This window comes from Mycteria americana, chromosome 24, assembly GCF_035582795.1.
Source record: "Mycteria americana isolate JAX WOST 10 ecotype Jacksonville Zoo and Gardens chromosome 24, USCA_MyAme_1.0, whole genome shotgun sequence".
NCBI lineage: Eukaryota > Metazoa > Chordata > Aves > Ciconiiformes > Ciconiidae > Mycteria > Mycteria americana.
In genome coordinates this window covers 6,164,157-6,186,618 of record NC_134388.1, presented here as the reverse complement: position 1 = coordinate 6,186,618, position 22,462 = coordinate 6,164,157, and the positions used below count along the sequence as shown (strand labels likewise).

Sequence of the window (22,462 nt, the reverse complement as noted above, 5' to 3'; positions counted from 1 at the left end):
CTGGGGACACCCCCAAGTTGTCTGGCTGGGCAGGAATTTGGCCGAGCCACAAATCTGCTCCGAGCATCTCCATTGCGCTCTGTCAAAGCGCACAGATGTTTAGGTCCGATTCGGGAAAGGTGCTGAGCACCCTCAGCCTGGTTCGATCTCAGCAGAAGCACAGGGCAGGTCTTCCTCAGCAGCTCCCCACGAGCAGGCAGCTGCCTGCTCCAGCCCAGCTCCCGTGGGCAGCTCCTTCCCCACTCGGGCTTCCGAGAGCTCCCGGGCAAACCCGGAGCAAGCGCCCCGAGGAGCTTCTGCCGTCTGGAAGTCCCAAGGCTGTGCTGTGCAGTAAGCCAGCTACACCCTGACGCGCTGGGAGGGCGGGAGGCTTGAGGGCTCTCCTCCTGCAATTAAAAACCCACCCCAAGAACCAAAGGACCTTAGAGAGCAGAGCGAGCACAGGCCAGTAGCCCCGGTCACCCATCTGAAGGGCCAGGGCTACCAGATTCAGCAGATGCAACAATGTTAGCACCGTCAGTTTGCAATTTCTAGCAAACAAGAGTGCCCGGTGAAGTTGTAGCTGAGCACTGTCAAAGGGCAAGAGGCTGATGCGATTTTCGCCTGACCGTGGGAGCGGTACGGAGCTAGACACCAGGAACGCTCTTCCTCAAACATGCTGAAGTGTCTGGCTTTGTCTGAAGCTGGAGACTTACAATAACGCTAATGACCTGATGTTTTTTCCTCTTGTGTCCATAATAACCTCACAGAAGCCTGAAAACATTAATTTCCCCTTCCAATTTTGCAAATGATGGCAGCTCCTTTCCTAGCAGACATGCAATTATAACAGGGCTTTCCTGCTTCTCTTCTGTTCGTGCATCAACCCTCCTGACCACGTGCTGTACGACCGAAGTCACACAAAAGACCGCTGAAGTTTTGAAAACAAACCCAACATTCTGTACAAAATCAAGGGCACTTTTATTTACAAAAGAGCTGCCGGTTCAGTGAGAGCCAAACAGAGGGGTTTGCTCCAAGCAGCAACGCGCTCCTGCTCCTGTTCCTGCTCCTCCGGAGGGGGAAGGAATTGCTCCGTTAAAACACAGATAGGTACGACGGTGAAGTCCCCCATCAGAGCGGCAAGTTTACTCAAAGGATGGAGAAGTGCAGGGAAACAGGGCAGCCTGCAGCAAAGGATGAACATCAGGCACCAGCTATTTGCTCCTCTTTCGCTGGGGACTCTGTCTGTCCACCCCCAGCCACCACCCCTCTCCGCTCTCTGCCCACGCAAGGGCTTACGCCGGGGCCCAGCCGCTCTGCCTGCCCAGCCCAGAGACGCCAAGGCAGCGGGGCTCTCTCCTCCCAGGCCCTCAGCACTGACAGGGGAACCTCTGGCATTCCCTTCTGGCTCTTCCCTGTAGAAGAGGAAGAGCTCCCTCCCCTCTTTTTTACGGCAGAAAGATCAATGCAAGAAAAGCAGCAGCGCTGCTGGTCAGCTGCTTGGCACCGTCTCGCAGGCAGCCTCAGGACGGTGCTTTCCGAGAGCTCAGGAGAAGAGCTGCCGTTCCTTCGTCCCAAACGCCTCCCGGGAAGGAAGCTCCGAGCAGCTCTTCGCTGCTCCCTCCGTGCCCCGCCGAAGCGCGCTCAGGAGTAGCTGAGGGGCATCCTCCTCCACAGCCCCCCACACAAGCAGTTTTTGATCCAGCGCTGCTCCCACTGCTTGACCGCAGTGACTTTGTTTGGCGATTTCAGCATCGTAACGCAGCCACACCTGGAAAGAAACAGAGGGGTGCAGCCAGGCCCGGGAGACACAGAGGCCGAGGAATAAAGCCAGCTCTGCTGGGGCGTCTGTACGGACCACGCAGGGAGCAAGGGAGCTGAGGAGGAAACCAGCTTTTGTCATTTGCAGGTGATGCTTGTGAGCACTAAAACCCAGCTGAAACCATGCGAGCAATTATCTCAAATGAGGAGAGGTTATCTTGGAACAGAAGGCTGTCTTCAGGACAACAGCCCCCAGCTGCTATTTATACATAAAACAGCAGACAGTCATCTTGTAAAAATGATCTGCTACAGAGACTTTCTATTAAAACCAATAATTAAAGCTAATTCAATGACATGATTAGATGGATGTTTGCTCCCTGCACCATTATTTTGAAATCTTTTGTGAGGGTGGATGAAGAGGACAGCACAAAAGGACTTAAAATGCAAACCTAGTTTGAAAGATGACCCAAAACCGGCACCGTGGATACTGTGATTATTTCCTCTCACCAGCTCCTCTCCAAGAACACAGGTAGTTTTATTTAAAGACCAGACCTGCAAAACAAGCTGGGGATCTCTCATCACTAATAAAGACTCTTACAGGCCAAATTCTGGTCTCCATTCACCTGCGCAGCCTGACTGCTCTCAGATTCTCCTGTTAAAGCAATATCATATTTATTCCATGACGCACAACTCAGCCTTTAGATGAAATGTAGTTCAGTCACTGGCAATGATGAACGTAGTTAATTCTCAAAGAGCGGGGGTTACTTTGCGCCGGGCAAAGTAATAATATTTTCTAATCTAACAGCCATACTGCAATGCTACAGCAGCAGCTATCTCGAGTCAGAGATGCTGCTCTTCAACAAGCGTTTTAAGGATCTCGGTCTTCCAGGTTAGGGATGCCTTAAACACAACCACAAGTGCTTTCTTCCAAAGCAAGGGGTAGTGCCATACACCAAAAGCCTTATTATAGAAGCAGCATTTCCTCCTGCAGACACAATTAACATAAGATGTTACTGGGATACCAGCTAGGATGGTAAACAGAGACTAAAAGAGCTTTTGAATGACAAAAGAACAGTTCGAGTTTCTGCCAAGACCTCCTCTGCACTAAAGGCATTACGCTCGCATCGCTTACCTGGTACAGGATTTGCATTCCTCTGTTGGGTATGCTCCTAAATGGAGCCGCCTCAGATGATCAATTTTGGGCTGTCCAGGCGCCCTGGGTAGGAAGAAGAATGGGAACTTTTCTAGAATATCACTTTCTAAAAGCTGTTTCCAGGATGTGAGCTGCATTTCAGCGGCAAACATGACACAGGCTTTGACTACCTAGTCCACCAAGTGCCGTGGGATTCAAGGCCGTGCTGACATGAACCTAATCACAAACCAGCATTTTTTCCCCCCTCCATTTGCCATCTCTTTTCCATACTTTAAATCCCCAGCCCACTGCAAGTTAAGACACGAATTCAAGCAGAGAGGATAAACTGCTCTTGGGTCACACCAGCGAGTGGACAAGCCAAAGGACACAGGTGTCCCAAACCCACTGACCTCTCAGAGCTGCAGGACCCCAGGCCTCCCGACACCCTCTTCTCACCACACCACCTATTTGTTTCAGGTGTCTCTACCTGACAAAGGCATCAAACTGGGAAGAGACAGTGTGACCGACGAGCCCAGGAGCCTTCCCAAACTGCAGGCGGACAAGCTGTTTGTTCTGCAGCTTGCTGATAATGCCATCGTTGATGGGCAACCAATCAATATTGGGAATGAGCAACTGGCTGGGCAGGAGGCAACATTCGTCTATCAGGTTATCATCTGGCTCCGTTATGTGATTTTCCTCACGACCTGCATGGAAAATGAAGCCGAGAGAGAGAACCAGCGTGATCTTTAAGTTTCTCATTTAGAGATCGAGAGAACTGCGTGCAGTTTCCTCCCCCATCCGCCAACACAGCACAGAAAACAATAAACTTGGCAGCTGTACTTGCCCTTTCTAAACACTACAGACCCACTCAGAAATTACTCCCCGCTATTATTCCTTTCACGCACAATTCACATTAAGGAAGGATTCTTTTGTTCAGGGAAACTGGCAAACACTTACAGCACAGCCAGAGTTTAGTTAGGAGCCTGAAGAGGAGGGACATGCTGTCCTGGGTGTCAGAGGTTGCTGTGTAGACGGGGAGGCAGCTTGGCTTCAACAGTCCCCAAATACGGATCACCACCATCAGCTCCCTGAACATGCCCAAGGATGCTCCGTCTCGCAGAAAGCTGTGTCCCGGCCGCACAGGGGAGCCCTGCAGAGGGGAAAAACGCCGAGATTGGGACTTACTCGCAGCCTGCTGGAACCACTGCTCTGTTTCGAGACAACTCCTTTTTCCAGGCAGTACACAGCCTGTGGAACTCACTGCCGGAGGATGCCGTGGAGGTCAGAGGCACACAGAGGTTCATAAAAGGTTTAACCAAGTCAGGCAGCTACCGAGCCTGCTTCTCTGAATGCAGCTGCCAGTCGCTACATCACTGACTCCCGGGTGGGCACAGAAAGGACCATTTTGTATTTCTGCTGTTCCTTACACTCTTCTCCCAAGTGCCTGTTTTGATCGGAACACCGGGGTTGTGTGTGACTTGGCTAAAGCTACCCGAACACTGCACGCAGATTTGTTTTGCTCCTCTTGGTCTGTTTGCAGGACCCCGGGCTCTCACCTGGTTAGGAAGACTGGCCAGCAGATAGAGCACAAAATCTCCCACCCACTGGATGAGCTGCTGCAGGGACTGCAACGTGGTCATCTCCAGGACAAACTCTTCTGTCTTCAAGTTAATCATCACCTTGTCAATGTCTGAAACAGAAGCAAGACATCTCCTGGCTCAGGAAGAAGATGGATCCAAACTTCACCCCCATCCCTGCGGTGCCAAGAGAGGTCGCCCTCCTCTTCCTCAAACCCAGGGAGTTAACTATGAGACCGTGACACTTTACATCAAACCTAAGAGGGGAACAATCTGATACAAAACACTCAGAACGCAGCACCTGATGTTATAAGCAATCACTACCTATATCTGTGATCTTGGAGCAGATCTCGGTGAGTCGGTCCCCGGGACTCTTGTCTGGGGTGTTCAGGAAGTGTGGGCGTAGCAGTGACTTCAAGGTGCAGCTAATGGCGATCAGGAACAGCTTTGCGTGGTAGTCACACACACGGGCTATCGTGCTGGAGGAGAGCTTGCAGAGAGATGCCTTCATGGCAACGATGCGCGTGGAGAGGACCTGATTGACAGAGAGACACCAGGAACAATACCAAAGTAAAGGCAGAATTAGAATAAACTCATTAAAGCAAGCTGCTTTATTCTCTACTCTCCATTTCTGCTACAAGAATGACATGAATAGTGAATACTGTTCTGTGCATGTACAAACAGTGCTACTGTTCCCAGAATCTCTGCCAAAAATAGACGTTACCATCTCACCAGAAGTTTTCAACAGGTAGAGACCCACTAACGTTAGCAAAAATGAACACGGCTTAAATGGAGGTTCTTCACACCTCAAATACTGCTCGAGCGGAGTATTCAGGGACAGCACAGCCAGGTAGTTAGAGCCGTCTGTCTTCCGAGCACCGGCAATTACTAGTCCCTCAGAGCCCTCCACGTGCCCACCCTCTGCAGGAAGCCAGGGAGCTTCTGCTCCCGCTGACCTGCTGCAGGGCTGCATTCTGGCGCATATACTCTTCATGCAGCTTCTCCACCAGGTTCTGGACCATGTTGGGTTGGACGTGGAGCAGGATGTCCCACCAGTCGTAGCCAGTCACCATGCAATACTCCAACAGGAACAGCAAGTGACGGAGGGACATGTTCATGTCCAGCACGTGGCCCATGGAGGGGGAGATACGAAGCATGCTCAGCTGAAGGGAGGAGGTAAAGGAAAATCCCCATCAAGAACTGGATTGAAACCATTCCACAAAGCCACCACACAACACACGGACAACTGCAGCTCGTCCCTGACCCAAACATACAATTCCTACAGCAACGGGATACATCCCTTCTTGTTTAACGTGGATCATACAGCTGGAAGTAACATTCCCAGAACTTTTCTGAATGATCCATTGCCACTTAGAGAGATAAAGAGAGAGCCTGGATGAGAAGAACTGACACACCCCCCATGACAGAACACAATACCTTCCCGTGACTGTCAATGCCAGCCAAGGCCAGGGACGTCCAGGAGAGCTGCATGGCTTTGAAGTGAACCAGGGGACCAGCAGTTCGCTGCCTTTTGATAGTCTGCTCGTCCACTGGGCGCTGGGAGGAAGAGCCATAGAAGACAGCCATCATTTGCAAGGACAGGCGATGAACAATGTGGACGCTGCCATCGTGAAAAGCCAAAGCCAGACCTGGGGAGAGAAGACAACCGAGGCTGAGCAAACGACTCCTCTGGGTATAACCCAGACCTCGCCCAGAGAAGCAGCCGCCGCTGAAAGCCCATGTGGAAACAACACAGCACCCAAAAGCCTGTGGGCTCACAGGCACGTTCATATCTTGAGGCCACGTCCGCATTTCACGGAGATACGCCTCTTTCCATGGAAATTAAATGGGGCGGCTAGGAAGATACCATGTCTTTAAAAGTTTTCCTATCAGCCTTTCGTATGGTTTGTTCCACATTCTCACTTTGGCTATAGTTCAGAAGACGAAGGTAAAATTTCAGGCAAAAGCTATGTATTTTGGAGAAAGACAATAGAGACTCCTTACCCAATCCAGGGAAGAATTTGGTGTCATTCGCCACCTTCAGATCAGTATTGGTCAGGGAGATTGGCAACTTCGGCAGAGCCACAGCCGAAACCCGATCCAAGTCATTGGTGGCAGAAAGAATCCGCCATTTCAGTATCATGGGTTGCTTGTCTCCAACTTTGAAAAATAAGTAAATACATGAGACATCTCTCCCCAAAGAGATCAGAAAATGCTGCCGCCCCCCTCTCCCCCTGCCGAGTTCTGCCCACACTCCCCAACTAAATGGGATTACAGATCAAGCACTGACTATTTGCTCACTCTACCAGACCAGTACATTTCTCTCTTATTTCTGTATTTTTTTTTCTGATCTCGGTAATTGTACAAACAATAACTTGCTTTGCTAAATCTCTTTTGTCGGAAGGCTCTGCTGGTGGTGATTGAAAAATCCTTATATACAAGAATCCTTTATATTTCACTGGAACAAACTGCACAGATTTCATCTTATCATCTCTGAAATCGGGTGGAAAAACCATGCAGACTGGATAGCTTGATTAAACTAGCTTTGCTGCACGATCTTTCTCCTTTAGGAGGTTTGGCTCGCTTCTCAGCGGGAGGAATGGTTGCACAACATAACACAGAAAATGTCTTTTATTGAGTGAAAGTAACAATTAAACCACTTCCTGGAAACCAGCAATTTGTTGCCTAAGATGCAAACAGATGGAATAGAGCATGTGACTGAGAACACCTGAAAAATAAATACGGGGTTCTGGATAATCCCACATATGCGATAATGGATTTGAGAACCTGTCTCGCATTTTCACTTAGACCACGCTCCTGTTTTTAAGAGTATCCGGTGCAGAAACTCACCCACAGGGGAGATTTGCTGAAAGATATTATTGACTGGCAAGCCCTCTTTCCGCAGAGACCAGCACTCCACGATGCTGCTGTTTTGGTTGGAAGCACAAAGCAACACCTGCAAAACAGAAACCCATACTGCAACCACACGCACAAACTTTACAATAGGGAAAGACACTATCCCGTCGCATCTTCTGCCCCTCCCTCTCCCCCCGATTTTGACGCTCCTTCTCCTAATTCGTTTATATTCCACCAGCAAAAAGCAGAGGATTGTATCAGCAATATGAAGTCCCTAGTTCCAGCTAGAAGGAAAGAGAGGCAGAACTCTGCCATGTGTTATCATGGCCTGTGTCGCTCCACATCACAAATGATCTCATCTCTCACAAGCCTGTGACCCGCTGATGTCACTCACACATATTGTAAAACTAAACGTAAAGGAAAGGGCAGGAACTGAACTGACTTTGAAGCCAGAGCAGACACTGTGTTCTCCAACAAGGCACTCCGTCCTAACCAGAGGAGAGAGAAGAGAGGTTGGGCTTCATCGAATCACTTAGCTTTCCAGAATTGTTTTATCAATCCCCTGGCAAACAGAGTTAAGCTACTAATTTAAGTCACGCAGCAAGAACTCTAAGTGTTCTGGAGAAGTCTCTGCTTTGAAGCTAAGACCTAAAGATGAAAGTCTTCACATCCCAGAACCTCCCGGACAGCCCGGCAGAGCTCCCCTAACAACCACTGCCAGATGTGCAAAATAAACAAAGCAAAGCATAATCAGGCTAACGAAGGACGGGGCTTTTCAGGCTGCTTTCCCACGAACTGGAGGGCTCAGCGATTACACCCCCAGACCTTTTAAGTGCAGCCTGCTTGACGGCGAAGCTGAACTAGCAGCACTTCCAGAAACAGCAACTAGAAACGCAAAGGGCATCGCAGGACACGATCGTTCACCTCCAGAGCCATGCGGGGAAGCCAAAGGTGGAGCAAACAGCTATTTCCTTGCTATTCATTTAACTCCTACTTGCTTTAACAGCAGATGCTCACCTGCTCTGACATGTCCCGAGCAAGGAATTTCAGGTGAGTGATTGCTGGGTATTTGTCTTTGCGGGCAGGGTCTGTGGTGCAGCGCATGAAGAGGGAAGGCAGGATTTCGGTGTCTATTTTGCATTTCTCATTCACCACGCTGACGCAGACTTTGTAGAACTGGACAGGGGAGGTGCTGCTGCCATCCGATGTGGCCACCACAATGTTCCCCCCACCAGTGAAGGCAACATCTGCCAAGGCAACGCGACAGCGGAGGCGGCACAGGCTCTCTGTGGACGTCAGCACCTGCCCGTTGGGCTTGAGGAGAGAGACCGTCACCAGCCCACTGATGGTCACAGCGATCCAGCCCTCCATGGGCTTCCCACCAAACAGCGTCAGCGACGGAGAGAACTTGACCCTGGAAAACTTCTCACCAAAGTTCGATGCTCCAGACTGTGAATGAAGATCAACAAAACAAAGACATTGGCACCCGATACCCACAGCACGCTCATGACTGCGGAGCTCCCCTCGTTAAGTCGCTGCAGCGCGGTCTGCAGAGCTGAACGGAGTCAGACGAGGGCACCGAGCTCACAGACCCCACTCTGCTACGTGATCCTGGAGAGGCCTCTTTGCCCCCGCGCCAGAGCAGTTCGAGCTGCGCAGGCGGCAGCAGAACACACCGGCCCGTCAGCGAAGCTCTCGGAGCACCCCAGACACAGAGCTCCAACCCCACTTATGTGGGCCAAACCTGGAAGACCAACACCCCCTCTCCCTTTCTGTGGCCAAATCCAGCTCCGACACCAACCCGCTGCGCAACCCTTTACATCCCTGTGCCTCGGGTTCTCTTTAGAGAGGGAGAGACTTCTCTCTGTCGGACACTTTAAGAGTTAATGTTTAAAAAAACTGTAAGTAGGTAACTTCTACTTGGCAGACTTGCTCTTTTTGAGTCTGACAGAATTAGACACGTTTCTAAACAAGCAGCTTATCTCCATACACATATGGCTCCCATTCCCAAATCCCTGGATCAGACCTCAGGACCTCAAACTCGTTTCTTCTGAACTACTACTGGTAGGCAAAGAAATGCATTTATCTCCATTTTACAGGCAAGGAAATTGAAGCACCAGACTAAGGAAGACGCATTTAAAGCGCCAAGAGAAACAAGGCATCCAATCTCTGCTGAAATTCAGCAGGAACTAGGAATCTGACTTTTCTTTTTGACCGGAAAAATTCCCCTGCTCGACTTGCCCAAGGCCATGGAGAAAGCCCAGAGCAGAGAGACCCAGACAGGGGTTTCCCACGCCCTTTGCTAACGACTCAAGCCAGCCTTCCCGACTGGATCCCCTGCAGAGCTGGGACAAACCTTTTCCACATGCAGAGCCAGCTTCACGCCATTGTGCAGCCAGGACAGGGCCACAACCGGGTCCCCTTCCACCATACTGCCCACGGTGTTCTCCCAGCTGTTGGCCAAGTGATCGGTCATGCTCCAGCACTTGATGTGGCCATCCGCGTCTGCCGAGAGCAGCCTGGAGCCTACGACAACGGCGCCTCGTAAGAACCAGGGGTGCAGCCAAAAAAATCAACCAAGAAATCAAACCACCCCAGTGCAGTTCGAATGGAGACGGACAATTCATGGCTGCAAAGCAACAAACTCCCTCCCCACGACAAATCGTATACCATCGTTTTAGGAAGCGCACGCACAGGAATGGCGCGACACGGGGATAAGAGAAGGGATCCAAGCTCACCTGACTGATCCCACTCCAAACAAGTGATGATTTCAGTATGGCCAGAGTTAACGGAATAGACGTCCCACGGATGCTCAGTGTCGATGATATGGACCATATGGGTGAGATCTACAGGAAAAGAGAAGTGAATCACTGTCCCTCCTTACCAGCTACCCAGCTGGCATCGCTAAACCCACAGAGCCTCAGCTGATGCAGGGGAAGACATAAAATATTTTCCATCAAGCAATTTTGGGAAGGACAACAACTGAGCTTGGCAACGCAGGCGAAGTACCAGAGACCAACGCAGAGCTTGCCTTGCTTTAGCAGAGTGAGAACCACTCCCCAGCAAACAAAACGCCCGTTAAACCGAAGGAAGGCAAGGAAAAGAGCACGAGTTTCTCATGCCGATTAGTGGAGGTGAGAGATGTTAGGGCCCAAGCAGAGCACAGGCCACCTGGCCCAGCGGTTCCTGATGGCAGGACTGGCCTAAACGCGTTGCGAGTTTCCAGGAGATGTTACCCAGCCTTCCACAAGCACGCCGTACCTTTTTCCTCCTCATTTTTGAGGTCTGTGGTGAAAGCGATGAGGTTGCGGCAGGACCACGCGCACACTAAGGGGATGGAAGGACAGTGGTTGCTTTTCGGCTTTTTCTCCCACTCGCAGACGTACGCCAAGTCCATTGCGCCACTGGCAAAGCCCCGGGGTTCCGCTGGCCCCGGGACCCCGCAGAGAGGGAAAAGGCGCTCACTCCTCCCTGGAAGCAAGAACAGCCAATTCCACGAGTCACAGACCGCAGGCGGAGGCCCGGGTACACCGGCTCCCCCAGCGAGACCCGCCCAGGCCCCGCCGCACCTCAACCCCCGGCACCGGGCGGGGAAAGGGCATCACCCCCCGGCTCCCCAGGGACAAGCGGGGACCCCAGCCCCCGGGGGGGGGTGTGTGTGGCGGGCGCGCAGTCCCCCGGAACACGGGTGGGGACAAACCGCGCACCGGGAGAAGCCCCGGCGGGGGCGGGAGCGCGGCCTGCCCCTCACGGCGGGGAGAAGCGGGGAAGCCGGGCCTGCCGCAGGGGTGAGGCGGGGGGAGGCCCCGCCGGCCCGCGGGGGGGAGCAGAGGGGGGCTGCCCGCCGGGGTACCGGCCCCACAGCGGGTGGCGGAGCGGGGGACAGGCCCGGCCCCTCACGGGGCGGCGGGAGCGGCCCCACTCACCGGCCCGCGCCGCCTCCCGCCGCGCACGAGGACCCCGCCCCGCCCCCGCGGGCTGCCCGCCGCGCGCCTGCGCCCCCGCGCGCTCAGGCACCGCTGCGGACACCCCGGGTCGGAGGCCCTCAGCGCTGGAGGGCGGTGCCGGTCCGTGGCCATTATTTGCATGGATGCCTACCCAGAACCCACCGGGGCAGCGGCAGCAAAGATAACCTGTGGATTTAGGCGATTTTTGTGAAGCCGAAGCGAAGCGACGTGTTAGAGGGTGGGGGCTTTTGGGGGGCCGAGGGAGTGGGCTCACAACGGATTTACTCGCGCGAGAGAGAGCAGTCGCCCTGTCGGGACTATATCTGCTTTCTGGAACGTTAAATACCGCCGAGGGGAAAAGGCACTCCGTGCTCGCTTCGGCAGCACATATACTAAAATTGGAACGATACAGAGAAGATTAGCATGGCCCCTGCGCAAGGATGACACGCAAATTCGTGAAGCGTTCCATATTTTTTGGGGACCCGCCCGTCAGCGGGCGGTGCCAAGGACTCCCCCGAGACCCCCCATCCCCGCCCGCCCCCCCTCCCCACGCAGAGACACAGCCGGAGCGTGGGAGCACCGTGGTTTATTGTTCCTGAACACCGCCCGAGTCACACAAGCAAACGGGGCGCAAGGACGGGCCGGGGGCTCCCCCCTGCCCCGGGGGTCCCCTCGCGTAATGGCGGTCGGCGTCTTCGTGGCTGGCAGGGAGCCCAGAGCCAAAGCAACCAGCAAAGACCCCCAGCAGCAACAGGCAGAGGCGCAGTCCTGGGCGGGGGGACCCCCCCTGCAGCGGCAGGGGCCAGGCCAGAGCGACAGACCCCTGCGAGCAGCCCGAGACACGGGGCGACCCACAAACTGCCCCACGGCAGCCGTGGGCAAGCAGTGAGAGCACAGGGGCCAGGCTGCGCTCCTCCAGCACACGCACACACACATATATATACACACACACACACACACATTAAAAAACACAGGCTATATTACATTTAAAAACAGCCCAGCACCCTGCGGTGCAGGCAGGTCCACGTGCCGCAGGCTGGCGTGCGAGGCAGGGGACGGCCGAAACACCAGCGGGTCGAGAGCGCCCGGGAGCTCGGAGGGGACGGTGGCTCCTGCCCCCGGGTCGCTCCCCACGCCGCACCCTGCCCCGCGGGGCTGAGCCCCCTACGACGTGCCTCCTCCCGGGCGCAGAGCTGCGGGTGCTGGACAAAGCGCTGCTGCCCCAGGAACGCGACAGCCCCGAGGCTCTTCCGCTGGCTCAGCGTTTGCTCAGCAGCTGCGAGGAGCTGTTTCACCACAGAAAAACGTGGACCGAAATCACCCCACGAGCGTCAGTGCCAGAGGTGGGTTTGGGCCAGCCCGATTATTTTTAAAAGCACCTGGGCTATAAATAGACACACAAACAGTTCCTGGGAGAGCAGCTCCGGCCGGGAAGCAGCGCCGCAACCTGGGGAACAGGGCAAGCACGACAGATAGGCACCCGCTTCGCCCGCGCCTCACGCCTGGAGCGTGGCGATATCTGGCAGGGCCACGCTGCCTGCAGCCAGGAAAGCGTGGCTCCACCAGCCGGCCGGGCGCAGCCGTGAGCCCCCGGCTCTGCACCGTCAAGCATCTGCTCTTGGAGGAGGGGAAGGGACGAGCCCCTCGGGGAGGGCGCGAGGAGGGGGCCGGTCCGCACCGCACCCCGCTTCGGCGAGGGGAGAGGCGGGCAGCGGGCCGGGCCCGAGGGGACAGCGGGGCTGGGAGAGGCCAGGAGCAGATGAAGGAAGCCTTCAGCACACGGAGCGAGGGGCAGGCGTCCCTCGGGGTATCAGCTCATCTGCCCCAGGTAGTCTGAGAGCAGGAGCTCGGGGGGCAGGAAGACGCGGTGTCTGTTGCTCACTTTCATTTGACGTTTCCCTTCGATGTCCGAACCTGGGGGCGAGAGGGAGCAGTTAGCGCACCACCGTCCCCCCCGTGGGTCCCAAACACGGCCTCCCCAGCCCAGCGACCTCCCCTCCCATGGCAAGCACAGGTTCCCCTGTGCTCTGCAAAGAAGGCAGCTGTGTCCCCCTCATCCCCAGCCCCCTCCACGCATCCCTGCCAGCACCACGGGCTCCACTTCACATCGTTAGCGCTTCTCATGCCGTTTTCCACAAGCAGCTGCTAATGAAACGCTCAGCAGCAAAGACTCCTCCGCAGGGACGGGGCCCGGTGCCTCTCCTCCCCTGCCTTGGCAACAAGACCTTCTAGGGAAACCCACGGCAGGGCGCGGGCACGGCCGCTCGCTGCGGGAGGAGGCAGCAGCCTCTTGCTTTGGGCCATCCAAACCCAGGAACAAGAGGAGAAACGGCAGCACTGCTGTGAACAGGACATCCCCAGGCAGAGCCGGGCCTGGCCATCACCCCGGCTGCTGGGCTTCAGCCCCTGGCAGCGGCTGATGTTGCCCACCCACCACTAGTGCTGGCGAAGCGGCGCGGCCACGGCCGAGGCTCCCGAGGGAGAGCAGGGTTATCTGTGAGCTGCAGCGCAAGGTGGGGCCAGGAGGAGGAGGGGAGGAAGAGGCTGAGCTGGAGAGGAGAGATAGCGATGAAGACAAGGGAAAAACAAAAACAAACACGAGGCTCTTACTGGCAGAGATGAGGTCCATGTACTGGCAGAGCGCGTGGAGCAGGAGTCGCTCGAAGCTGGGGGGAGATGGGGGACAGGCTCAGAGCCGACGCATCTCAGACCAGCCCCTCCCGAGTGCCGCCCTGCCACGGTTCCTCCCACGGACCCACGGATCAGAGACAGGGAGCGCAAAGTGCCACAAGCCCCTGTGCAGGGATCCCCCAGCGCATCCCTCCCTTGGGGACCCCGCAGGGGACAGGCCAGGCAAGTGTCCCCAGCCTGGGGGGCTGGCCGAGCCTGGCCGAGCGGAGGCTGAGGGGGTCTCCTCCGCTCCCAGAGCCCCCCTGCAGCCCACGGCGGCTCCCAGGGAACCCAGGCGGAGCAGCCTGCGTGCGTGGCAGCTGGCTCAGGCCGCGGTGAGCTGGGAACCCCGGCACACGGGGGGGGCACGGCTCAGGACCCCGGCCCCCGCTCTGTGGGGAGCAGCGACACCTGCAGAGCCCGAGGCGGGGGGAAATACCTGTTGTCCATCAGCGCTGTGTAGACGGAGTGAGGGGTGACGGAGAAGAAGGCCAGCAGCTCCTCCTCCATGCCCTCCAGCGTCCCCTGCAAGGAGAAGCAGGCGCTGTCAGCAAGAGAGGGCAGCGGTGGCCGGACCCTGCTCAGACCCTGCGGCAACAGGCGAGAGCAAGGAGCCGGGCGAAGGGAGCCGGCGCTCGCCGGGTGTACCCCGACGCCGGCAAAGCCACCTGCCCCCATACAGCTCTGCACCCCTCGCAGCACCCACATTTTGTCTTTGAGGAGCCACAGCCACGGCCAGGCAGAGCCACAGGCACTTTGTGACCACAACCGCCCTCCCCTGCCACGTCCGCACAGCCCCAGCACGACAGGGCCTCCGACTCCCGAGGAATTACTGCCAGCAGCTCCAACACAAGTCATCTGGATGCAAGACGCCAGGAAGGCACAAGGAAAGGAGACAACTCCCCTCTCCAGCCCCCGTGGCGGGGAAGAATCCGTCCCCTGCCAACTCCATACTTTGTGTGCCAAGGGCTGGCATCGTCCCTCATGTTCAGAGCGGCGGCAGCCAGGAAAGCCTCGTGCCTTGCATCTCCTTTTCTCCCAACAGGCAAAGATCAGCTCGATGCAGCTCTCCGGAGCACCATGACCCCAGAGACAAGCAGCAGAAGCCAGTCTCATTTGAGAACAAATTGAGCAGAAGCCAGCGGGCAGGAGGAGCCGAGACTGTTTTTAGATGCTCTAATTAGAGCAAGGAAAACAAACAGAGCAGGAAAACAGCACCATTGAGAAGAGGGAGCAGGAGCCAGGCACCCCCAGGGCCCAGGAGAGCAAGCGTCTGGGCAGGCAGCGCGGCGCAGGGGCTGCGCGTGCCAGCTCGGCTCCCCGAGCCAGGCGCCACGAGGCCACGCTTGCCTCTCCATCCAGGCTTAATTGTCTGCTCAGCGGTTTACGCAGTTTGACCCCTTTCAAAATGCATCTGAGTTTTTCCAAATAGCCTTGTGTGGACCATTCTGAAGACCCCAAAGGCTCCACTGCTGCCCCTGGGGGCAAACGCGCTGGATTTCCCCTGCCACCTGCTGCTTGTCGAGCAGAGACTGGGAAACGACCACATAAAAGTGTCCTGTAACTACCAGAAAAATCTGAACTGAGCCAGGAAAACCCATCTGCACAGGGAGCTGAACGTCTCTGCAATCAGCCACCACTGCAGCGGTCATACAAGAACTGGAGCACATTCCCCAGGAGCTCATCTGAAATTCGGCACTTGTCTGGCTCGGTGACCGCGCGCGAGGTCGGGGGACAGCCCTCGGGATACGGCTCCGGACGAAGCTGCACGCGGGGCGCTGGCAGCCAGAGCCCTGCCTGCCCCAGCCCCGCCGCCCTCCGGTAGCCCCCGGCTCACCATGGGGATCCTGCCCCGCTTCAGGGTGGAGCGCAGGCGGCGGCTGATGCGCTGGAAGCACTCCTTGGGCGTGTAGGCAGGGTGCTCTGGAGCCGGCGGAGAGAAGACAGAAAGGACTCGGACACGGCTCACAACCCCAGCGCCCGCGGGACGGCTCTGGCCGCAGCCGCACGGCATCACCTCTTGGAAAGAGCCCAAGGTCCCCCTAACCGCGCCAGAGGACCCCAGCTGGCCGCCTCCTTTGTTCACCGATCTGCACAAAGCCACCCCCAGCGCAGCAACACCCTCCCCAGCAAAGGAGCGTTTGGAGGGCGCTGAAATTTGGGGGTTTGCAATCAGGGGACGGCTGCTGCTGTGCCCATCGCCCCAGCCACTCCCGACTCCCACGAACCCTCCTGGGTCCCTGGGGGGGGTCTGCTGGGCATAACCCCCCCCCACTGCAGCACTCGAGGGGTCAGCTCAGTCGTCCCCCGGCCCCGCCGCGAGCGGATGGTGCAGGGAGCGGGATGCAGCCCACGGGGAAGAGCGCCCTTCCCAAAACGCATGCGAGGGAGGAAAGGGAGAGGCTCTCCCCACCCAGCGTCCCCTCCCAGCACCTTTCCACTTGTCTTCGTTCTTGACGGGCAGCTTCCTCTTGTGCTTCTTCCTGGCCTCCTCCTCCAGGTAGAGCAGGACTCGCTCTTGCTCTTCCCCTGATCGGTTCATGAAGTCGTTCCAGATCTGACAACACAAGCCACCGGGCCCCACTGCAGAGGTCTCCAGGGGGCACGCGGCGGTGCACGGCCACCCTCGGAGCCCCACTTGGCACCCCGCGAGCCTCCTCCTCACCCACCAGGGACAGCCCAGGCAGAGCAGGAACGGCAGCTCGGAGAGGGGGACGAACGGGGCTGGGCAGAGCTCCGCAGCTGCGACGCTGCCCCAGCCAGCACAGAGGCAGACCACGGCGGGGACAAGCTCCAGCAACAACGACCGTTCTCCCTCTCTCTCCAGCTCCTGATTGTCCATTGCCGCTTATAACAACTGCTTTGGGAGGAGATGCAGATTTAACACTTGGAGCCAACAAAGGTGTTTTTTTAACAGTTACTGGGAGTCCAAGTGCTGACACAACAGCCCATCCGTGCAATCCAGCCTCAAACCCAGGTCTACATCAGACTTCCTGAGCCTGGCTTGACTGAGAGAAGAGCTCTGCAGAGCCGAGAGCGTGCACACAGACCGTGCAGGTCGCTCTGCAGCCAAAGCCCTGAGCATCGAACAGGAGAGAAGACAAGTTTCAAAACACCCGTTTACAGAGCCGGAATCGCAACACCGGCTGGGCAGCGTGAAGCAAGAGAGGGGTTTGGCAAGGGGCCTGTTTCAGAGGAAGTGCTGCAGCTCACCCAGCGTTAGTCGCTCCGCAGGTACGACGCTGGGGCACTCGGCAGCGCTCCGGGCACTGCCGGGGCAGCACCAGCCTCCACTAAGCCGGCCTGGCCGGGCTCTGAGCAGGACCCAGCCCTTGCACCGCACATTTGTGCGGATCCTCCACAAGAGGATCTGCCCAGAGATCCCCCACCCCACAGGCTGCAGGACCAGGGGTCCCGGGACCCGATCTCCCCCCGGCACACACGGCGGCAGCCGGGCTCCGGGTGCACGGACGCCGGGTCTGACCGTGACACCAGGCAGGAGCTAGGGCAGAGCAGCTCCGGCGGGGAGGCAGAGGGCTCCTCGGGTCGGAGGAATGAGGTACGGACACCACGTACTGCCGCAACTCCACACGCCGTGCCAGGGCCTCCCCAGCGAGCCCCGAGCAGGCGGGTGGCCGCACCTACCTCCACGTAGGTCTCGTTGTTACAGGCCTCGGTGAAGATGCTCGGGGTGGCAGAGTGGGCGAGCTCTCCCTCGTCGCTCCCGCATTCGTCTCGCTCCAGAAGCGTCATCAGGTAGCGAGCTAGGAGGAAAGAGCAAAGCCCCTGAGAGGGGAGGCAGCGCCCTCAGAGAGGCCCTGCACCCCCAGCACCCCCCTGCTCGCCACGCAGCCCGGGAAGAGTCCGCGCCGGGAAGAGACCCTGCCCCGGATCCTTACTGTTCTCCAGCCTCTGCAGGCTCTTGCGCCCCTTGGCCCTGGGGATGAGGTCCGAGTTGCGGATGGCCTTGTTGATATAATACTGCTTTCGCTTGGAGGGGGAGAACCTCTTGGACGGGGAGTCCTCCAGTGGGGGCAGGCAGTCCTCGATCCTCCTGCAGGGACACACGGCAGAAGGGACTGAGCCCACCCGAGACCCCCAGGGTCTGGGGCGGCTACAGCAGCACGAGGACAGGGAGCTGCACGGGGAGAGCCCACGACGGGGAAGGCAGAGCATCGGCCATCAGCGTTAGTGCAATAAGCACCGCATCCTCCTCCACAGGGCCCTGTACGCCTCCGGTCACAGCTAACGGCCCCATGGCACGCTACGCTGCTGAACCATGGCTTGCTCCGAGGATTGGGTCTGTTTAAAGCAGCTGCGCATTAGCAGCTAGATGTTCTGGGTAATTAACTCCACCAGCACGCAAGGCAAGATGAAGAGATTCATTTCCGCGGAGGCAGAGGCTGGGGAGGGACCCCGAGGTGCCCCATGCACCCAGACACCCGCCGCACCTCGCATTCGCCATCACCCGGCTAGAGCGTGCCGCTGGAGCCGTCGGTGCCGTCCTGCCACACGGCCGCCGCAGCGATCGGCAACGGGCCCTATCATCTGATTATCGAAGGCAGCGGTAACGCCCGCCCTGGTCGTACCCTTACTGGCTGGGCTGGCTCTTCCCTCTAGACCGTTACGCTGCTGCGGCTGCTCCCCACCACCACCCCGGAGCCGGGCGCTCCCCTGCCCCACCAAGGGCTGGTTTCACTGGTTCTCCATCCTGCGGCGACGTGGCTGGCGTGTGGCACCACCAGCTGCTGTGCGGCACGAGCCGGCGGGGCCTGGAGCAGGCGCCAGCCGCCCCAGCACCTCCCAGAGCAGGCACCAGGCAGCGAGCCTGCCGGCCGCAGCAGCAGGAGCCTTCGCTGCCATAAAGCTACAGCCCCCGGGAGAAAGACTGCACCGCTCCCGGGTACTCTCAAAGGTGTTTGGCTCCTGTCAATAACATTGCTATGGTCAGGGCGTTACTTAGACATATGTACAGTTTCGGAACGACCATAAAAATTAGACGATTTCGTGTGAAAATCAAGCCAAGTGATGAGCGAGAAGCTCACTGGGCATTTAATGCAATCGCTTTTGTTCCAAAGTTCACTAAAACCCCGCCAAAGACAGGAAGTTTCACTATATTTTCGCTTGTTCTTTGCCCACTTGCTAAGGTCTCTGCATTGCAGCTTCCTCTCCGGTTTGTGTGGATTTCCTTTAGCGCAGCAGAGGGTGGGTGAGAAACCAACCCCACCAAAACAAACCACCCCCACGTGCCCGTACGGGCCGGGCTGGAAGGGGAGCTGCACCACCGCAGCAAGGAGCCGCGACGCTGACCGCTGCCCCCCCCCACGGCAGCACCACGGTCTTGCCCCTTCCGCGGGGCCGTGCCCACACCAGGCCGTGTCCCCACCGTGTCCCCACTGCGTCCGCTCCTTTCCAGCGCCCTGGGGCTCGGAGGAGACCCAGCACCGCAATCAGGCGCTGGCACAGCCATCCTCAGCGGCCGGGGCAGAGCGGGCTGTGCCGCCCGATTACGGCCCAGCAGCCCGGGAAGGCAGCCAGCTGCTTGCCCACGCCAAGGCCTTGATTTCCCCCCCCCCCCCTTCCCCTGGACAGGGGCCATGACGGGGCCTCTGCTGCTGGGGGGGGGGGGGAACCCCACCTCTCCCCGCTCCTGCTGGAGAGAAAACAGCCGCAGAGGTGGCCCTGGAAGAAATAAAAGGGATGCACGTAACCCCGGCAATGACTAACAGACGGGCGGGGAGCTGTAACCCAAGCTCGACACAGAGAGTGACCAGCGCTTGCGGATCAAGTTTTGATACAAAGGTGGTTAAAAAAAAATAACAGAGGGAGTCACCTTACCACCGGCCCCAGTTCGGAGCTTTGAGTACGCAGAGCTCGGCAGCCGTGAGCCTGGCACTACCAGGAGCCGTCACGGCTCACCGGCGGGGCCCCAGGATGGCTGTGCCACCGAAAAAGCCCTTCAAAGAGAAGGAGTCTAAGGCAACAGGCAGAAAATATTTCCTGAGCCCTAACTCAGGGCAGCGGGACAACAGAGAGGGCTCATCCTCCAGCCTCTGCTGGAGGGGGGAAAAAAGATGTTAGAGAGAGCTGTGCAAGTGTCACCAAGGTGGGAGCACCCCCAGGGACCCCCCAGCCCAGCCCTCCCCTGACCCGCACCGAGGCTTGGGCCTCGGGACAGGCGCAGCCCCAGCTCCTCGGCAGCAGAAAGGGCCGCTGAGCCACACGCACCTCTCGCTCCCCAAACCCTCCAGGGCCATCTGCGGCAGTGCCGAGGCTGCCCGGCGTGTGCTTGCGGGCCTGGCACCCCGCCTCGGCACCCTGCGCTGCCACGTCTGCCGTTTGGCACCGCTGCCTCTGCCCGCCGGCGCTCGGCAGAGCTGCGGGATTCATTTCCAAGCCGGGACACTCACAGGTGACAGCGACCTTAGGCCTGTGCCAGCAGAGCTGGGCTTTACAGGGTCGGGCGCCCAGCCAGGAGCGAGCAGCCGGTCTCGGACGAGCTCCACTTTCAGTCCTTTATCGGTAACTTCAGCGCCGGGATCCCTTCCCGTGCAAGCCGCAGCCGGGCTGCCACGGCCGCTGTCACCCCGAGGGAGCGGGGTCCCAGCAGAGCTCATTCCCCGGGGACCGGAGCAAACACCGACCCCACGGAGACGAGCTCCGCAACTCTGGGGCCACCGCACAGAAAGTTTAGCTGCTTCTCCCCCGCTTCTCATTTCCAGGCGGGAAACAAGCAGCCCCTTGTTCCCGGTCAGGAGGTTTTTAACCAGTTCCTGTTATTTATCGTTTAGCAAGCGGGACACGGCACCGACGCTCAAAGCAAAGCCTCCGCTGCCGGACGGCACCGCTGCATCCGTGAAGAGAAAGCCCCGCCGGGCAGAGCCGCCCGCAGGCTCCCCGGCTCCGGGCAGCCCCGTCCCGAGCCCCCCGCTGCCGCAGGCTGGGAGCGGCGGGCTCGGGCTCGGGCTCGGCTCGCAGGGCCAGCGGCCGCAGCTCCGTCAGGGCTCCCCGCCGGGGGACACAGCGGCCCCGGCCCGCCCTGGCAGGCGGGCCCAGGGGGACGCCCGCCGGGACCGGGTCTCCCGAGGGACCGAGGCCCGGCTCCCCCACGGCACGTCGCCTCTCCGCTGCCGGTGTCCCCAGACAGCACCCGTGACCTTCGGCGGGGTAAACGCTAATTAGCCCATTAGCCTAATCACGGCGCCTGCCTCTGACACAGCCACCTCCCGGTCCAGGCGCGTTCCTGCGCCAGGTCGACGGGGCAAAAGCTCCCACGGGGCGCCGCGGCCGCCCCCTCCCGCCGCCCCCCCCGGCCCCACCGCGGCCCTTCGGGGGTCCCCTCCGGAGAAGCGGAGCCCGCGGACACGCGCTGCTCGGAGGCGGCGGGGCGAACCGGCGAGTGCTGGGGGCGGGAGGGGAAGCGGGGACGGAGCCGAGGCCGCAGCCGGGCCCCGGGCGGCCCCTCGCAGCCCCACGGCGGGGCCTGACAGGCCCACAGCCGCCCCACGGGCAGGCCCCAGCCGCCCCACGGCCCGCCCGGCCCCGGGGCCCCGCACTCACGGGTAGGGCTCCTCAGGGCCCGCGCCGCCCCGCAGCACCACCATGGCCGCTCGGCCCGGCCCGGCCCAGCCCAGGCGGCGACACCGGGGCCTCTGCGTCCCCGCAGGAAGTGGCGTCAGGGGGGCGGGGCCGAAGGGAGCACCGCCCCGGGGCGCCGCGAGGGGCGTGGCAGGGTCAAGGGGGGCGGGGGAGGGGGTGCGGGGGGGAGCCCTTAGAACCGGGGATCGGCGGCTGCTGGGGCCGCGGCCCCTTTAAATCCCCTCGCACCGCCTCCGCCGCCGCGGGGCTCTTAAAGGGGCCGCGCCCTGCACGGCGGCGCTCCCCCGCCCGGCCGCGAGGCGGCGCTGCGGCTGCGCTCCCGGTCGGCCCCGCCGCGCGCGATATTTGCATGCGGCGGCGGCGACGGGCCAATGGGGAGGCGGGGCGGGGCGCGGCGGGCGCGGCGGGCCAATGGCGACGCGGGGCGGGGCAGAGAGGGGCGGAGCGGGCGCGGCGAGCCAATGGGGAGAAGGGGCGGGGCGGGGCCGGGCCCTGCCGCCCGCCCGCGGGGAGAGCAGCCGCCGTGCGGGCACCGAGCGCGCCCCGGCCCCGCCGCAGCCCGAGCCCCGGGCGGCCGCGGCTGCTATGTGGCTTCGCGGCGCACGGCCTCCACCGGGTAAGCGGGGACGCGCCGCCACACCGGCCCCGCGGCCGGTACCGGGACCCCCTCGCGGCCGGTACCGGGGGTCGGGGTCTCCCCCCCGCCGCTTGGGGGCTGGGCGGGACCGGAGCCGGGTACCGGCCGCGGCCCCTGGGCGGGCTGGGAGCCCTGCAGGGGTTGCTGGGCGGGACCGGGGCGCCCTCTCTCCCTGCGGCCGCTTATCGGCCGCTTCCCCCCCGCGGGGCCGGAGCTCCCCCTCCGCGGCCGCTCCCGGCACGGCCCTGCCCGGACCCTCCGTCCCCTGCGGGCGTTACTGGCCCGGCCGGTTAGAGCCCCCCGCGCC

At 59.4% G+C, this 22,462-nt stretch overlaps 3 protein-coding genes and 1 non-coding gene across 6 annotated transcripts in view; 2 read left to right on the top strand and 2 right to left on the bottom strand.

Annotated features, from left to right (window-relative positions):
* Positions 1 to 933: 933 nt before the first annotated feature.
* Positions 934 to 11,366, bottom strand: MED16 (mediator complex subunit 16). 2 transcript variants are annotated; one of them, XM_075524019.1, is made up of 15 exons: positions 11,229 to 11,366; positions 10,564 to 10,773; positions 10,041 to 10,148; positions 9,659 to 9,828; positions 8,320 to 8,751; positions 7,297 to 7,402; positions 6,451 to 6,606; positions 5,884 to 6,095; positions 5,403 to 5,609; positions 4,771 to 4,981; positions 4,426 to 4,559; positions 3,827 to 4,019; positions 3,357 to 3,573; positions 2,870 to 2,953; positions 934 to 1,747 (listed from the first exon to the last, which is right to left on the bottom strand). In XM_075524019.1, the coding sequence occupies exons 2-15, from the start codon at positions 10,697 to 10,699 to the stop codon at positions 1,621 to 1,623; spliced, it is 2,493 nt and encodes an 830-aa protein (XP_075380134.1). In that variant the 5' UTR covers positions 10,700 to 10,773; positions 11,229 to 11,366; the 3' UTR covers positions 934 to 1,620. The 2 variants fall into 2 exon arrangements, with proteins under 2 accessions (XP_075380134.1, XP_075380132.1); XM_075524017.1 differs by lacking the exon at positions 11,229 to 11,366 and adding an exon at positions 10,872 to 11,222.
* Positions 11,367 to 11,617: 251 nt separating this feature from the next.
* LOC142420565 (U6 spliceosomal RNA) lies at positions 11,618 to 11,724 on the top strand. The gene has a single exon (XR_012778779.1). It is a non-coding gene; the product is annotated as a U6 spliceosomal RNA (small nuclear RNA).
* Positions 11,725 to 11,820: 96 nt separating this feature from the next.
* The window catches only part of R3HDM4 (R3H domain containing 4), a 12,198-nt gene continuing 1,556 nt past the window's right edge, over positions 11,821 to 22,462 (bottom strand). The window contains exons 2-9 of the mRNA XM_075523897.1: positions 21,480 to 21,548; positions 17,819 to 17,973; positions 17,565 to 17,683; positions 16,353 to 16,476; positions 15,757 to 15,842; positions 14,359 to 14,444; positions 13,860 to 13,915; positions 11,821 to 13,163 (exon numbers count right to left, since the gene is read on the bottom strand). Of these exons, the coding sequence (XP_075380012.1) occupies positions 13,060 to 13,163; positions 13,860 to 13,915; positions 14,359 to 14,444; positions 15,757 to 15,842; positions 16,353 to 16,476; positions 17,565 to 17,683; positions 17,819 to 17,973; positions 21,480 to 21,523 (774 nt within the window). The 5' untranslated portion in view covers positions 21,524 to 21,548 and the 3' untranslated portion in view covers positions 11,821 to 13,059. The remainder of the gene's footprint in view (positions 13,164 to 13,859; positions 13,916 to 14,358; positions 14,445 to 15,756; positions 15,843 to 16,352; positions 16,477 to 17,564; positions 17,684 to 17,818; positions 17,974 to 21,479; positions 21,549 to 22,462) is intronic.
* Positions 22,013 to 22,462, top strand: part of ARID3A (AT-rich interaction domain 3A) — a 24,527-nt gene continuing 24,077 nt past the window's right edge. For both annotated transcript variants that reach the window (XM_075523896.1, XM_075523895.1), the window contains exon 1: positions 22,013 to 22,134. The gene's annotated coding sequence lies outside the window, so the exon portion shown is untranslated. The remainder of the gene's footprint in view (positions 22,135 to 22,462) is intronic.

Bases quoted from the DNA above. Each gene is read 5' to 3' on its own strand.
- MED16 (XM_075524019.1), bottom strand. From the start codon at position 10,699: ATGGACTTGGCGTACGTCTGCGAGTGGGAGAAAAAGCCGAAAAGCAAC. The intron at 8,752-9,658 runs GTTTGTCCCAGC...CTTCATTCACAG, and splicing joins TGGCTCTGCATGTGGAAAAG to TCTGGAGCATCGAACTTTGG. The intron at 2,954-3,356 runs GTAGAGACACCT...CTTCCTACCCAG, and splicing joins CAGTTTGATGCCTTTGTCAG to GGCGCCTGGACAGCCCAAAA.